The 16988-nt window shown below is 40.7% G+C and overlaps 2 protein-coding genes across 3 annotated transcripts; one reads left to right on the top strand and one right to left on the bottom strand.

Annotated features, from left to right (window-relative positions):
- The first annotated feature begins 4600 nt into the window (after positions 1 to 4600).
- spaw (southpaw) lies at positions 4601 to 6347 on the top strand. Its single transcript, XM_073467245.1, has 3 exons — positions 4601 to 4889; positions 5299 to 6101; positions 6195 to 6347. Exons 1-3 carry the CDS (start codon positions 4601 to 4603, stop codon positions 6345 to 6347), a joined length of 1245 nt encoding a protein of 414 aa, XP_073323346.1.
- Positions 6348 to 9778: 3431 nt separating this feature from the next.
- On the bottom strand, positions 9779 to 13632 carry LOC140996571 (eukaryotic translation initiation factor 4E-binding protein 1-like). 2 transcript variants are annotated; one of them, XM_073467006.1, is made up of 4 exons: positions 13478 to 13632; positions 13188 to 13358; positions 11227 to 11418; positions 9779 to 10400 (listed from the first exon to the last, which is right to left on the bottom strand). In XM_073467006.1, the coding sequence occupies exons 2-4, from the start codon at positions 13321 to 13323 to the stop codon at positions 10369 to 10371; spliced, it is 360 nt and encodes a 119-aa protein (XP_073323107.1). In that variant the 5' UTR covers positions 13324 to 13358; positions 13478 to 13632; the 3' UTR covers positions 9779 to 10368. The 2 variants fall into 2 exon arrangements, with proteins under 2 accessions (XP_073323107.1, XP_073323106.1); XM_073467005.1 differs by having other exon boundaries at positions 13188 to 13631.
- Between the last annotated feature and the right edge of the window lie 3356 nt (positions 13633 to 16988).

Raw genomic sequence — 16988 nt, 5'->3', positions numbered from 1 at the left:
TTTTTTCACGGATGAAAAAATGTTTTTTTCACGTGTCGAGCCGAGTGAAAAATATCTTTTTTCCTTGAGTTGAACCATCTTTTTTCATGGGTGAAAAATATATTTTTTCTCTGGAGAAAAATATCTTACTTAACATGTGAAAAATATCTTTTTTTCTTTTTTCTGTCAGGCGCACACTGCGCACTGGAGACTGCACAACGCACACTGGAGACAGCGCACACTGCGCACTGGAGACAGCGCACACTGCGCACTGGAGACAGCGCACACTGCGCACTGGAGACTGCACACCGCGCACTGGAGACAGCGCACACCGCGCACTAGAGACAGCGCACACCGCGCACTAGAGACAGCGCACACCGCGCACTTTTCATGGATGAAAAAATGTTTTTTTCACGAATGAAAAAATGTTTTTTTCACGGATGAAAAAATGTTTTTTTCACGGATGAAAAAATGTTTTTTTCATGTGTCGAGCCAAGTGAAAAATATTCGCTGCAGTGGACACGGCTGTACTGTCAGGCGCACACTGTGCACTGGAGACAACGCACACCGCGCACTGGAGACAGCACACAGAGCGCATTGGAGACAGCGCACTGGAGACAGTGCTCTGGGGAAATTTTTTTTTCATCGGTGAAAGATTTTTTTTTTCACGGGTGAAAAAATGTTATTTTTATGTGTCGGGCTGAGTGAAAAATATTTGCTTCAGTGGACACAGCTGTGCTGTCAGGTGCACACTGCACACTGGAGACAGCGCAGTCTCCGCACACACACTCTGCCTTCTCCACTTATACATTTCTTGTGCTCATGAGAAAAGTTTCTCATGAAAAATATTTTTTTTCACAGGTGAAAAATATTTTTTTTCACGGGTGAAAAATATTTTTTTTTCACGGGTGAAAAATATTTTTTTTTCACGGGTGAAAAATATTTTTTTTTTCACGGGTGAAAAAATGTTTTTTTTCATGTGTCGAGCCGAGTGAAAAATATTCGCTGCAGTGGACACAGCTGTGCTGTCAGGTGCACACCACACACTGGAGGCAGCACACAGAGTGCACTGGAGACAACGCAGTCCTCGCACACACACTCTGCCTTCTCCAGTCAGCTCATCTGGATCATCCTCACCACATGCGAATATGGATTGTATGATTTCTGAAAGCCTGTAAATAAAGTCAGTGACAGCTCTCACAGAATCGTTACACTCCATATCCTTATTGTGAGTCCTAATCATGATGCAGGCCGAGTTCACCGTAACTACACTTCAATGAATGAATAGTGTTCACCTATCAAACTTCCATTTTCAACGATATCCAAGGCTGAGGGATACCACTGATTGTCGCACATAATTTGGGCACGTGAAGCAGTCAGTCTGATTGCTGTAAACAAATAAATACTGCGCTGACACTGGTGTGTAATGCTGATGGATGCATGGATTTTCACTGTCCTCGTCCTAATTTTTTTTACTCGGCTCGACACGAAAAAAAAACAATTTCACCCATGAAAACCCATGACAGCACACTGGGGAAAATATATTTTTTTCATGGGTGAAAGATATTTTTTTTCATGGGTGAAAAAATGTTTTTTTCATGTGTCGGGCTGAGTGAAAAATATTCGCTGCAGTGGACACGGCTGTGCTGTCAGGTGCACACTGCGCACTGGAGACAATGCACACTCTGCCTTCTCTGCTTAAACGTTTCTCATGCTCACGTGAAAAAAACTATTTTTCACGGGTGAAAATTTTTTTTTTTTCGCAGGTGAAAACATCTTTTTTCACGGTTGAAAAATGTCTTTTTTCACGGTTGAAAAATGTCTTTTTTCACGGGTGAAAAATGTCTTTTCACGGGTGAAAAATGTCTTCACAGGTGAAAAATGTCTTTTTTCATGGGTGAAAAATGTCTTTTCACGGGTGAAAAATGTCTTTTCACGGGTGAAAAATGTCTTCACAGGTGAAAAATGTCTTTTTTCATGGGTGAAAAATGTCTTTTCACGGGTGAAAAATGTCTTCACGGGTGAAAAATGTCTTTTTTCATGGGTGAAAAATGTCTTTTCACGGGTGAAAAATGTCTTTTCACGGGTGAAAAACGTCTTTTCACGGGTGAAAAATATCTTATTTCACGGATGAAAAAATGTTTCTTTCATGTGTCGAGCCGATTGAAAAATATTCGCTGCAGTGGACACGGCTGTGCTGTCAGGTGCACACTGCGCACTGGAGGCAGCGCACAGAGCGCACTGGAGACAACGCACACTTTGCCTTCTCCGCTTAAACGTTTGTCATGCTCACGTGAAAAAAAATATCTTTCACGGGTGAAAAATATTTTTTTTCACAGGTGAAAAGTATTTTTTTTCATGTGTCGAGCCGATTGAAAAATATTCACTGCAGTGGACACGGCTGTGCTGTCAGGCGCACACCGCACACTGGAGACAGCACAGTCTCCGCACACACAATCTGCCTTCTCCACTTAAACGTTTCCCGTGCTCACGAGAAAAGTTTCTCATGAAAAAATTTTTTTCACGGGTGAAAATTTTTTTTTTTTTTCACGGGTGAAAATTTTTTTTTTTTTTCATGGGTGAAAAATATATATTTTTTTTCACGGGTGAAAAATACTTTTTTTTCACGGGTGAAAAATACTTTTTTTTCACGGGTGAAAAATTATTTTTTTTCACGGGTGAAAAATATCTATTTTTTTCATGGGTGAAAAATATTTTTTTTTCATGGGTGAAAAATATTTTTTTTTCACGAGTGAAATTTTCTTTTTCACGGGTGAAATTATTTTTTTTCACGGGTGAAATTATTTTTTTTTCATGTGTCGAGCCGATTGAAAAATATTCGCTGCAGTGGACACAGCTGTGCTGTCAGGTGCACACCACACACTGGAGACAGCACACAGAGCGCACTGGAGACAACGCAGTCCTCGCACACACACTCTGCCTTCTCCAGTCAACTCATCTGGATCATCCTCACCACATGCGAATATGGATTGTATGATTTCTGAAAGCCTGTAAATAAAGTCAGTGACAGCTCTCACAGAATCGTTACAGTCCATATCCTCATTGTGAGTCCTAATCATGATGCAGGCCAAGTTCACCGTAACTACACTTCAATGAATAAATAGTGTTCACCTATCAAACTTCCATTTTCAACGATATCCCAGGCTGAGGGATACCACTGATTGTTGCGCATAATTTTGGCACGTGAAGCAGTCAGCCTGATTGCTGTAAACAAATAAATACTGTGCTGACACTGGTGCGTAATGCTGATGGATGCATGAATTTTCACTGTCCTCGTCCTAATTTTTTTCACTCGGCTCGACGCACGAAAAAAAAATTTCACCCATGAAAAAAAAGTTTTATATGGACCTAAAGGGACAAATCTTAAATCACTATTTTCCCATTGAGCGCTGTGCCGTCATTCCCTGTCATGGAGCACAGCGGAGAGGGCCGGACTCTTTGGTAACTAACTGATCCAGTAATCATAATCGATAGTAGAAATCCAAGATTAAATCAAAAAGCGTTAAAGAATGAATAGCCTACTGTGCATGTTTCACCAAATACGATTTTAGTTTTCATGTAGTTTGTGTGTATGAAATCGCTGCAGTGGACACGACTGTGCAAAAAAAAAATTTCACCCATGAAAGAATTTTTTTTTCACTCGGCTCAACACATGGAAAAAAAAATTGTCACCCAAGAAAAAAAATGTTTCACTCGGCTCGACATGAAAAAAAAATTCACCCATGAAAAAAAGGTTTTTTCACTTGGCTCGACACAAAAAAAGTATACTTATCCTATCCTTCTGAAGGATATTTCTACCGACCATTTCTGTGCAAAGCAAACTGAACCTTGCGTCATATTAACATAATTCAAAGACTGTTAAACTATTAAACAGAATCGGTAGGATTTGTCCGAGCTGTTCGTAAATGCACCAGACTGATTCAGAAATAGTGTTGTGATGTTGTGAAAATAAAAAATAACCAATAATTCCCCTCAAATTCATTAAAACTAAAATAAGGAGGCTGTTTTGAAACTGTCAGGATTATAAAGTACAGATATTTGTGTTAAAAAGTTGTCAGAAAAATAAACACTCAGAGTACAGATACCTGAAAAATCTGATTAAGTACAGTAACAAAGTATTAGTACTTAGTTACTTCCTACCTCTGACTTGCATCTAGTAATATTTTAAGAGTATCTTAACTTTTTAGATTAATATTCAATATGACTTTTGCTACTTTTTAAACACTGTCAAACAGAAAGGAGCTAATGGCCGTGCAGCGCTTACAGTATTATTTGTTAATGGATATTTCCATGTCTAAAGGATCGGGCTCCTGAATGAATGTGAAAGGCCAGGCGGGTCGACGGGACAATGACCTTGGCTAAATGTTTTCTTTTTTCAGCCCCTCTGATGTGCTCTGATGATCAGAGGGGCTGTTCAGATGCCTGGAGTGGTCAGGGGTCATCAAAGGGCAGCTGTCCACTATAAAGGGGCCTGGCTGGAGCTCCGTCTGCACATAGCATCATTTCAGCCTGAAACCAGCTGGAGGAAGGAACGAACGAAGGAGATCTTTCCTTCTCTCTCATTATTGCTGGAGAAGATTTTTGTGAATTTTTAGTGAAAATGGAAGCTAAGGTCCTGACAGTTTTCTGCACATTCCTCTTCTGCTCTTCTGGAGTTTTTTCTTTCTCCACTCAGGGGCTCAGATATCACGCAGGCCTCGAGGCCAGTCTAGCATTGAGAAATCTGTCAGTGAATCATCGCAGCAGATACCCTCTGTACATGATGCAGCTGTACCGCACCTTCAGGATGGCTGAATCCTTCCCGTCAGTAGCTGTCAACGCCATCACGACGCAAGCAGACAACCCGTCAACGCACCGTTCTGACTCAGTCCTAAGTCTGATGGCCAGAGGTGAGTAAACAAGTGATCATGTTTTGTTTTTTTACTTCACTGGATATAAAGTGTGTTATAGTTATGTTCTGTGTATGTTGGTTTCTCCTGACTGTGCCCTGTCCTGCTGCTGCAGCTCTCTGGTTGGTGCATTATCTGTGTTATCAGCCCCTCCCTCTTTACAACCCAGCAAGTGTCAAAATGCTTATTCGACTTTAAAGGCTTTCTCTGTTTTATGTGAGAGGGTGTGTATATTAGCCCTCAGACGTCCTTGCACAGGGGGGTTCAATACACATCCTGTCCTGTTCACCCTCCCACTCCACTGTTTTGACATTTGTCCAGGGATCTGGTTTGTCCTGAATCACTCAGACTGCTGACTGCTGCTGTGTTGTGTGTGAATTTGAGTTTAAATGTTTTCTCTTATTCTTAGGTTGTCATCAAGTGGGCGAACGGTGGACAGTCACGTTTGACATGTCGTCCATCTCCACCAGCGAGCTCGTCCAGCTGGCAGAACTTCGGATCAGACTGCCAGCTTTCTCCGGCTTGAAGCGGGCCACTGTGGATTTGTATCACTCCAGAAAGCAGAGCTGTGACCAGCACAGCACGTCATGTCAGGATGAGCACCTTTTCCTGGGGAGCTTTGCCACTTCACCCAGCAGCTCCAAGTCTTCCTGGAAGGTTTTTAATGTGACAGCCCTGTTAAAATACTGGCTGTACCAGGGAGATGGAGTGTGGAGCCAGGAGGCCTCAGGAGAGCCTGACATGGACACTGGGAGCGGTGCTGGAGACGAAGGAGAGTCTCTCTTCAAGAATTTGGGATTGAGGCAAAGAAAAATACACCATTCAACCACGAACCGAGTCATGATGATCATCTTCTCCAAACATAATCTGCCCAAGGAGGGCCATGTAGCGTACAGCCTCATTCGTACTGTGGAGAACTCCAAGTATGTGACCATGGACAGAGGCAGCAGTGACAGTCACAGCAGACGCCACAAAAGGAACAGGGTGGAGAAGATGAGGGTGACTGACGGCGCTTCGCCCACCGCTGCACCGGCAGCAGAGCCGGCACAGAGGCCGCTGTGTCGGAGGGTGGACATGTGGGTGGACTTTGAGCTCATCGGCTGGGACGAGTGGATCATCCACCCTAAGCGCTACAATGCATATCGCTGTGAGGGAGACTGTCCCACACCACTGGACGGGTCCTTCCATCCCACCAACCACGCGTACATGCAGGTAAGATGATAACTTGACATTTAATGCTTAAGAATCTTGAAGAATCACACGTTTTATATAGTTTTTCACGTGATTTATTCATATCTTTTTCAGAGCCTCTTGCGACATCACCATCCAGAAAGAGGGTCCTGCCCATCCTGCGTGCCGACCCGCCTCAGCCCGCTCTCCATGCTGTACTTCGAGAACGATGATCTGGCCCTGCGGCACCACGAGGAGATGATTGTTGAAGAGTGCGGCTGTCACTGAGGGCCAGTCGCAAGAGCAAACCATCGACGGAGCATCACCTTTAACTTTAATTCAACTGTTTCTGTTTTGTGTCTTTATATATTAATGTTCAGATGTTATTAGAAAATTTACACAAAATACACAAAAGCTCCATTATATAATTTGTTATATGTTTTTATCTATTTATACGCTATAATGTATATTTTGTAAATACAGTATGAAAATATATTAAAATATTTTATTTTGACATGATTGTGATGCATTATGTTTATTGACTATCGGGTATTTATGAACACTTAAATCACAAATCTCAATTCACGATAACGATATTGATCGTTATATTATATATATATAAAAAATTTGGGAAAAAAACTCAAATCAAATCTATTTTTAATTTTATTAACTGTGTTTTTCCTCTTTTTTGCTTATAAATGACCCCCAAAACACGAGTGCAAAGAGGAGACAGTCTGTCACCATAACTGTAAAAAATACTCTCTACTTAGTTACTAGTGAAAAGGCAACCAGATGCACAAGGTCAAACATCATCGCAGGATTATTCTGATGAAATTATGTGAATTATTAACACATCAATATTTACTTTTTTTTTAATATCACAGTTATCGTGAATACTGCAGTATGGCAACACCCCTAACTGGATATAAAGTTTTGTTTATATTGTTTATTATTGTAAAGTCTGAAATTGCACAGGTTGAACCACTGAAACATTTAAAAGAGGAGCTCATAAAGAGGAAACCACATAAATTCAGATAGATGGTTTTCAAATAAAAATATTTCAGTGCTATAAATTTAGTGGTATATAAATATGTAAAATATAAATATTCAGGGCTTCATTTGGAGTGATTTCCATTGGCTCTCTCAGCAGTAGCCTTTGCACAAAAATGAAACACACACAAAAACCCCAAAAAGCGCTCCTCAGAGGCTCAACCTGCTCGTAGATACTCTCCTGCATGTTAATCCCACTTGTCTTCTGTGACTTGTGCCCAGCTAACATCTTAGTGTATTTGCCTTCCTCACCTCCAATCCACATCTTTGGGGCCTATTACAGCGCACACATCATCAGAGGTCATTAGTGTCCCTCCTCCTGGCCGGGCTTCTTTTGTTGATTGTGATCAAACAGGCAGGCTGAGTGGAGCGACACATAAAGGATACTGAAGGATGGAGCACTGAGCAGTAGCATTTGTTTACTTTGGGGAGGGGGCGGAGGGGTGGTGTCAGGAAGCAGAGGTGACAAGGGGAGACTTTTAGACCCCAAACAAACAGAGAGCAATGCGATGGAGTCAACGTCTGGATGCTGAAGCTACCGTGGAGGACGGACAGGGTGGACTGGAACTGATCGACTGAAACTGTTCAATCCACAAGACAAGACCAGACTAACTTCCTCTGGTCGCTTTCAGTTTTTAACCACCTGATGAGTCTGTTAACCAGGTAACAGGCTGACACTATCACAAATGGTATGATGTGCTTTTTTAATGCTCAATTAAACAACAGTAAAGTATCAAATCTATCGTTTATGCTCATGAGTTTTACAGCGATGAATGCAATGAAGCTCAGGCAGCACCTTGACCCGCCACAAAACACAACACACAGTAGCAGGAGAGCGACGTCATCACCTCCAAATCATGTGTCGGTTCTCACACATCATCTCCATCCTGAACAAACTTTCCTGTTTGGTGGTCGGGCAACTCTACTCTTATTTTACCAGCTAAATTACAGATGGACGCTCGTGTAATTTGATTTTATATTCCTGAAATGTGTGATACTTTTGTCAGTGAGTATGAGTCGCAGCAATATAATGTTTATTGTAGTAGGAAAATTGACGAGTATCATGCTTATTGATGATATTGAAAAATATTTTAAAATCAAGTTTAATGTCAGTCAGGACATAATATTTTGTGAAATTATTTCAGGCTCACTGTAACTGATTGGCATTGTAATACTTATAATTGTTTAATAATGTATATTGTGATTTTTTATATCCATTTTAGATATTTCTATTTTTGTAACTGACGTACAATGTTGAGGTACTGAGGTATTTCCATTTTCTGCTACTTTATTCTTCCACTCAACTTCATTTTGGAGGCAAATACTGTATTTTTACTCCACTTCATTTATATGATTACTTTAGTTACTTTGCGGATTACATGCTGTGTCAGAGAGAAGGTCATGCATTTTTAAATGTATTTATTTATCAGCAATCAGATAAAAACAAACAAAATACTGATTTCAATTATGGGAAAAATGCTGAGTATCAGATATGATAATCAGCCGATACAGTATATAAGTAATATTTTAACACAATATCTTTACCCAAGTATGACTTTTGGGCACTTTTTACAACACTGCCTACGTGACATCATTATGGTTCGCAGAACTCAGTGGTTAATGTTTTTTCGTTAAAATAATATTTTTCTGCTGATTTTTTAAATTTCAAAAATTTCTATTAAAACCAAATTTTTATAAAATAGCTTTTTTAATTTCTAAAGGTAGCAGCTTGGTCTACATGAAATTCCAGCCTTTTCTAGATAATTGAGTTTTAAATTGTTTCCCCTCACTGTTTCGGTACCATCAGCCCCGGTGTGGTGTTTTTGCAGACTGCTGTCTGATTTATTATTTTTTTTACTTTTTCTGCATTTTATTTTATTGGTCTTGTTGTTGTGTAATGTGCATTATGTTGTTCTAATTGTCTTTTAACTTATCCGTATAGTATTTTAAGCACTTTGTAACCCTGTTAATTACCATACAAATAAAGATTATTCTCATTTGTGTGTTAATAGTCTGATTCCACCTGAGTGCACAACATGAGAACAAACAGAGGGACTTGGAAAACACACCAACTCAGCACAGCTGCCAAATACTACTGAATAGTTTAGTGCAACAGGGCCTGAGATGTTCTGCAACATCCATTACTTGGAAATATTTATACAATGAACTCACATTACAGCCTGGTAAGTCACTTCAGAATCAACATAGCAACACTCGGGCAACAGGAGTGGAATAGGAGGGAGTAGGAGTTTCTCCGAGCTATGTACGGTTGTATATTGACCTCTCTTTATACAGTCCGCTGACTGAGGTTATCAGCTGCCAGCGAGCTCCGTGAGGAATTCCTCTGATATGACTTGTGCTGAATCAGGGGAGCGCAGGAAGTGCCAAGGCTGGAGCAACTTGTCAGAGTCAGGATTTATCATTTCAAGACGTGTATTAGCATTTCACTTAAATCAGAAAACATTAGAACTGCAGACAGCTCACCTGTGGTCATCAAATCTTTACTTTTCAGACCAGTACCAGTGTATTCAGACCAGTGAACCGATGAACATAAAGACGTTACTCTCATTTCTGTAAAAGGTCAATCCACTAACAGAACAGGACCAAAAAGGAGAAAATGGTGAATACACACTGTCAAATACAAGAGCCGCAATTAAAAACACAGGGTGTTGTTTGCTTTAATGGCGTTTGCTTTAATGCTTTGTCACCCTACAAACCGTGTGAAAATCTGTTTCAAAATTTGATCAACAAAATTAGGTTTTACATTCTTTCAATGACGCTTCAGGTGAAGATCTACAAATTATACAGCATCTTGAACATTTCAAGGCAATATCTGAGGAGAAGTGTCAGGAAATAAAAGCACATCAAGTGACAAAACCTTCTGGAATGGTTATAAATTCAGCTCATTATTATTTTCCCATATTGATCTTTCTTTTCATGAATTCATCTCAGTTCTTATGGATGAGGCTTTGTTGGTGTTAAGCACTTCTCAGTGTTGACCTTAAACTTGTTGCCACTACATGAAGGCACACTTAGTCACAAATAAATCAGGGTTTGAGCCTTGAGGCTGACAGAAATGTTTCATTACAGATTTGTTCTGGCCAAAAACAGGCAAATGAGATTGATAAAGGCATACTTGAAAACACTAAGACACCGGAGATACTGAAGGCGAACCTCTGTCCTCGTGGAATTGATGATGGGGAAAGAATCGGAGCCCCTCTTCACAGCATCTTGTTGGTAGGTCTGACATCAGGACCGCCTAGATGTCCATTTCAAACTGCGAGTCATCACCTTCAATAAGAAAACAAAAAAGCTTATCACCACATGTTTGGCCACACTGAGATTCATCTTTAACAGTAGAATACTAGATTTAATTTAGAATAATCTTCTAGCGTAGGTACTTAGTCAATCCATCAGGGTCTCAAGGTTACTTTAGTAGCACCCCAAGGATAAATTTGTTGTGCAGATTTAGTATTCCAATGTTAAAAACAAGACATCACCGCAATACAAGTCCAGAGGACAGCCAGACAAAATACATTAAACAAGTGTCATCACAGTATAAAGTTCATGACGAAGAGCTTCCACAAACACGCACAGTCAACAGTTTAAAACAAGCTTACATGGGTAAAGTGCATCTGGACGACCAGAGTGAAGGAGCTGAGATTCACTTTTTAAAGGATGGGAACTAGGAGTGTAGATCGCAAGTTTAATCACGATACGATATTATATTGATTCTTTGGACAACCGTACAATATTTGCAGATATCACAAAGTCTGCCACAATACGATTTTGATTCAATTTGATATGAAATTACATCATAGGTCCATTTAACACAATCAGTTACATTTATATCAACTCACAAAAAGCAACTAAAATATGATTTGACAATTTTATTACTGAACTCTTCAGTGGAAATATTATTTTATCAATGGTTCCAGACATTTAAATGGAAAACAATCTATTCTTTTTAATAAAAACAAAGCACTGTTTAGAAAGGAGCTGCTCATGGACAGAGACGGTGACACAGACGTGCCATTAGGATTTCGATATATCGATCTGGATTGGAAGAAGCAATGCTCGGGGCACCTTGTAATGCGTCTCTTAGGTGTGAACATACCAGTATTGCTGCCTTCAGGTGCAGTGATGTTGTTGTTATTCAGTAGCTCTCCATTTTGGGTCTTCTCATTGGCGTCTCCGGAGGGAGGACTGGTCACCCCTGGAATGACTGGCAGACCTTTCGGAGGAGTCTTGGTCACAGGAGAGCTACGACACTCCAGCAGGAACTTTCGGTCGTAGATGATCCTGGTACCTTTTAGAAGAAAAAGAGAAGGATGACCATCAGCTGCTTCAACCACACTTCAACTCATCATTGGCTCAGTCGTCAATCATCAAATTCAGCAGGTGTAGAGGGTGTCCATTTTAATTTGGTACTTCTCGGTATACAAGTTTTTTGGGGCAGATGCTGACACCAATATTTGGGGGTGAAAAATTCCGATATATTAAATATTTTGCAATGCTCCCTCAAATGTGGTTATTCAACACGTGTGACAAAAAATATGCAACAAAGGCAGATTATTTCACAGCTTAACAATAAACCTTATCATCTAAAATGACACCTACGCACTTAAAAAAAAACTTTACTGGAAATTTAATAATTACTAAAAGCATCTTTATCTGCATTAAAACCTCTAAAAAAGAAGAAAAATAAAACAGGTTTTCAAATTTAAGCACTTTTAAAAGCATTTTCAAGCTTTTCCGTCACCTTAGGATGTAATACAATGTATTTTGCAGAGCGTTACGTCACTTATACGTCACGAATGCGCCGGAAACAGTTGTAACAGCAGAGAAAACAACAACAGACCCATTGTGAAAAAAGCGTCAATAAAACGGTGGATAAATTATTTTGAGCGTCACAACCTCAGCGAAATGATTCCTTTCACTATCATAAGTTGAACCATTCGGTCCAATAACATTTGGAAAGTCTAGAAGAGCCGCACGAGTAAATTATTTTTATCCCCCTTCAATTTAGCCGGGTGCTAAACCGGAAGTTAGCCGGCTAGGTCGGCGATCCAGGTATTTTCATACCTGGGAAGTCGAACTTTGTTGTCTTCAAAACACCACTGAGCAGCTTTCATAGTAATGAACGGGGCTCTGCCTCCAACACAGGGTCCAGTACTAAACGTACTTAACAGACCGCATCCCAAATTTCTTCTTCATTTACGCGCCACCACCGGATGTTGATAACGCGTCATCACTCCGCGCGGCGGAATTTGGCGTGTTCACCCACGTTCTTACGTTTAGATCAAAACCCGGGTCTAGTTTAGAGTTTAAACATTGCCACTGTACATAAAAGGCTGCATCAGACTTTGTTCATGTTAAACAAAACTGTAATAGAAATGTGTTGTGTGTCTCAGGGGCGTTACATCAGCTGTGCATACATACATCAACAGCATCCAATGAGGGAGGCGCTACAGCCACCACGTGACCAATGAGAACCAATCAGAAGAGGGCAAGCTGTTATTGTTTATATCTTCTGTTTATCATAATTCCAGGTGCTGCAGATAAAACGTGCATTCAAACAGTCTCCCGCAAACATTTAAAATGATGGTTAGTTCACGCAGGAGAGCACCAATCACGGCTAAGTTGTCGGTGACGTAAGGCCACCACTAGCAACATTAGCAGCCGAGGCCTGTAGATGTCGCTAACGTGTCTCGATCAGCTGATTAAAGCCACAATAAAAACCCACAAACACGTCTTACACTGAGAAAGCTGTGGTGCGAGTGTATACCAACCACCTGCACATAATCACAATGACTTCAGAGCCATCCTCAGCGTCTCCTGCCCTCTTTGCAACCAAACATTCGCCATCTAGCATTAGCAGCTAGCTTAAGCAGAGCTAGCAGCTGGTTTTGTTTGACAGCAGCACGACCTCATGGAGTTAGCCCGGGCATGCCATCACTGATAAAACCAGCTGTGCAACCGTGGAGAGGAGTGTGGCTGTCGTCTATGGCCGGTGGCTCACAGCACAGTCTCCTCGGCACATACAAGTTTAACACGATGCAAAGCGACGGGTCGTACCGCCGGGGGTCGTGCTGAACAGGGTCCCTCCGGGAGTCGTGGAGTAGTCGTGGGGCATGTGCGCCGAGTCGCTGATGGTCACCCTCCGGGTCGACGGGATGGCCTTGGCAGTGGTCTTCTGGACATCAGTGGACATCTTGTCTGAACTATAATGAACTAAAACTAGCTAAACTAAACAACGTGAAAACAGGGCAGAAAGTCAACAAAAGCCACGACACCGCGCCTGTCTCGAGATGTTGCTTTGGGCTCAAACACAGTGGCTACTTCTGGATGAATAAAAAAATAAATACCTCTTTTTTCATAAGTGCAAATGATGATAGGTAGTATCTAAACACGTCACATTACAACACACACACACCGAGTGTCCAGGTTCTTTGTTAAAAAAGGACCTGAGCACACGTCTCTCCTCTTGCACTCACTCTCTCATGCACACAAACAGCTCAGACAGACAAACAGGCAGACAGACAGGCTGCAGGGGGAAATACTGCTGAGACTGAGATCATGAGCCTGTACCGCCCCCTGCTGGCTGTGAATGCATGTGCACAGGCTCCAGCACAACTCTGTTATAATCATCACAATACATCTTATTTGCAAACCCACATTAGGGTGCATGTCATCATTAAAACTATGATCTGGAGGGTAATCTAATGAGGATAAAGGTTCAACTCTTATGACTTCAAGAGAAACTACCACCAATTGAATAAAAGTTGATAAGTTCACCCAAAAATGTCATCTCTCCCTCTCATGCCAGTGGAGAGTCAGGTGGAGTTTTGTAGTCTGGAGCATTTCTGGAGCTTCACAACAAAACAGCGTTGCAGCGTTTTCTTAAAGGTGCCGTTTGTAATAAAAGCTGTTTTTTGAGTCTCATTCCCAACTCGTCAAAAACTGACACTTTGGGATGGCAGGACGAGTCGGCCGCCACCCCAAAGCGTCAGTTTTTGTTGGGAATGAGACTCAAAAATCATCAAAACAGCTGAAGTAGTTGGGGACTTGTTTTAAAACATTAAAAAAACAACTGAAAATAATAAATAAAATGGCTCCATGCAGCTCATCTCAAGCACTAAGATCCCAAATTGATTTGAAAAGACACTTTTCACACCACATTAATTTAATTTAATTTGTCTTTTTCTACTGCATGTGTTCTCTCGCAGAGTTTAAAGAGAACCTCTGCTTGAGACCATTATGTGTAATATTTGGGAGCTTGAGGTGAAAGTCTGAGAAGATGTAATGATCTTCATGAGACTGCTCAGCGGTATGCACAAGATGAGGCCAGGTGTTCAGATCTGGGTATGATCATCAGTAGTTAGCATACAGTAGGTGTCACAAACACTGGGGACGCTGGAGACATGTCCTCAGCACTTTTTTAAAATAACAAATTTTGTCACCATCACTTTTTAAAGTCATGTGCTCGAAAAAAGTTGCCTCAAGAAATGATAAATGGGATGAAATGAATCTTGCTGCCACGTTAGGCAGTAATTATCTACGCCGACCTCATAGTTCACCAAGAAATGTTTCATCATCTGCGCCCTTATGACCTCGTCGCTCTTCAACACAGAGTGACGCCCTTTGATAGTTGGATGCATGTGAATTGTCGCACAAAAGTATACACACTAAACACAAAGACATTTCATTTCTTTATTAATTTTGTAAATGTTGAGCTGGTGTACAGAGTAAATTGTCAATAGATGTCCTCGGATTTGATTGGATTAAAAGGCTTTTACATTTATATTTTAAATTCATGTTTGACTCTCCATAACAATAAAAAAAGCAAACAAAACAGGTTAAAATACCCACAAGACCCCTATTTATCCCCAGGTTGCAGGCATTACCCAGAACTCAACAGTCTCTTGGTAGCTACAGCTGTATGATGCTAAAAGTACATCCATAACATAACTAGAATCCCATTTGACAAGTAAGGGTGCATAGCATTCTAAGTAAATATATATATTTATATATATTTTCATATATTTCATATATATATAGCCTTTTTATGTTAAAAACATTTTCTGTGCATGTGCGCAGTTGCATTCCTTAGTATTGAGTAATATGCTATTGCGTTAATAATGTCGTCAATCCATTCTAAAGGAATATACATGTGTTCTCTAGTTTTTGCAACAGTTAATATTTTTGCATGAACTTGGTGCATGGCATCATCTCAGTAGTCCCCTCTCAGTGCAGGGCTGAATCTTTTCTGACGTAACCACTCCTCCCCTCTGCTCGCGCTCAGTTGGACTCCTCCCGTTCAAACTGCGTTCACACTGTCACCACGTGGAAGCCTTAGAATCGGCTCAGTCTCGTATATTTGGTAAGGGGGTAAGAAATTAGGGGAAGGTTGTGTTGAGAAAAAAATGCTTGTCGTCTTGAAAGAGTAGCCGTCGGAGCCACCAAGCTTCCCCACAACTCCATCTAACTTCAAAGTGCTCCCCCCCTCCCACTTATTGTCTTGTCTTCAGATCCCCCTCCCCGGCCCAGCCCTCGCTCCAACCCCTGACATCAGCAGTGGATTTATAAGCGGCCCCCTGCTTCAGAAAACAACCCAAGCATACATTAATCATGAGCCCTTAGAGAGCAAACCGTATGCGGTAACATAAGGGGTTATACACTGTTACACTGCTGTGTAATCTTTATTGACATCCATCTTTGTGTGGTTATTAAAAAAGATAATAAAATAGAAATAATATCTGATGAAAGGATATTTGTTAGTGTCCAAAAAACTCCTTTGAGGCTTCTCTCTTTACATCTCTCCTCTTACATGATCTCTATGTAATGTTTGTCATGATTGTTGACGATCAACAGCAGATATTGAGTCGACACAACAGAGTGAATACCCTAAATCATCTACTAAAGTACAGAGCCGACACAGATGACTACTTTAGAACAAGACTTACGATATACCAAAGACCTTACATTCATCATCTCTGGCTGTGAAGCCGTACTGAACGAACACTTATTGATGGGTGATTATTGCAACGTTTTTCTTTGTGACTCACATATTTTTCCATAATAAAGCATTCACTGTCTCCACACATCGTCTGAAATAAAACGCATGTAGGTAAATCGATATCATGTGAGATGGCACGCTTATTGAGGTAAATCAACTTTTTAAGAAAATATGTGAATTAGGATGACACGTGTAAGAGAGCCTCTGCTCCGTTACTTCCTGTGATATTATCACAACTTTGTCCCAAAATCCAGGACTGAATCCGTGATATTAAAGTCACACACACGCAAACACACACATACAGTAGGATTTCTTTCCAAGGTGCATATGAATGTCATCAAGTTTAAAATATGACTAAAACACACCCACATTCCCTGATGAGTAACAGAAACAGATGGGGATGGCTGGCATGAAGTCACACCAGTATATAAACTCAAAAAGCTTTTTCTTCTCTATCGAGGCAAAGTGATTAAAAAATATACGATACTATGTGCTGACATCATTTCTGAGTGGAGTGAGGAGTAGCCTAAAGCTGTGATTAACAGATCGACAAGCCCGATCTCATAGGAAGAACATGGACTATGATCCCAAAAAAATCCTCTCTGTCACACTCAAACACACTCAAGCACACTCACACGCACAATCCTTTCCTTTTGTAAGCAGTTATTGCTTCTTCTGAGTTACAGTTAAGACAGTAAACCATGAAAACAAAAAAACAAAAAAAAAAAAAAAAGACAAAAAGAAAAGGAGTGAAACAAGAGACACGCTTCAGGAAGGGTCAGGCTCACAGTTGCGGGTCAGTATTACAGTTTCTCATCACAGTGATTGGTGACTGACTGTCTTTGCTACACTCCTAAGAA

This window comes from Pagrus major, chromosome 5 (assembly GCF_040436345.1).
Source record: "Pagrus major chromosome 5, Pma_NU_1.0".
Taxonomy (NCBI): domain Eukaryota; kingdom Metazoa; phylum Chordata; class Actinopteri; order Spariformes; family Sparidae; genus Pagrus; species Pagrus major.
The sequence above is the reverse complement of the archived record's forward strand: the minus strand, read 5'-3'. Positions and strand labels throughout refer to the sequence as shown.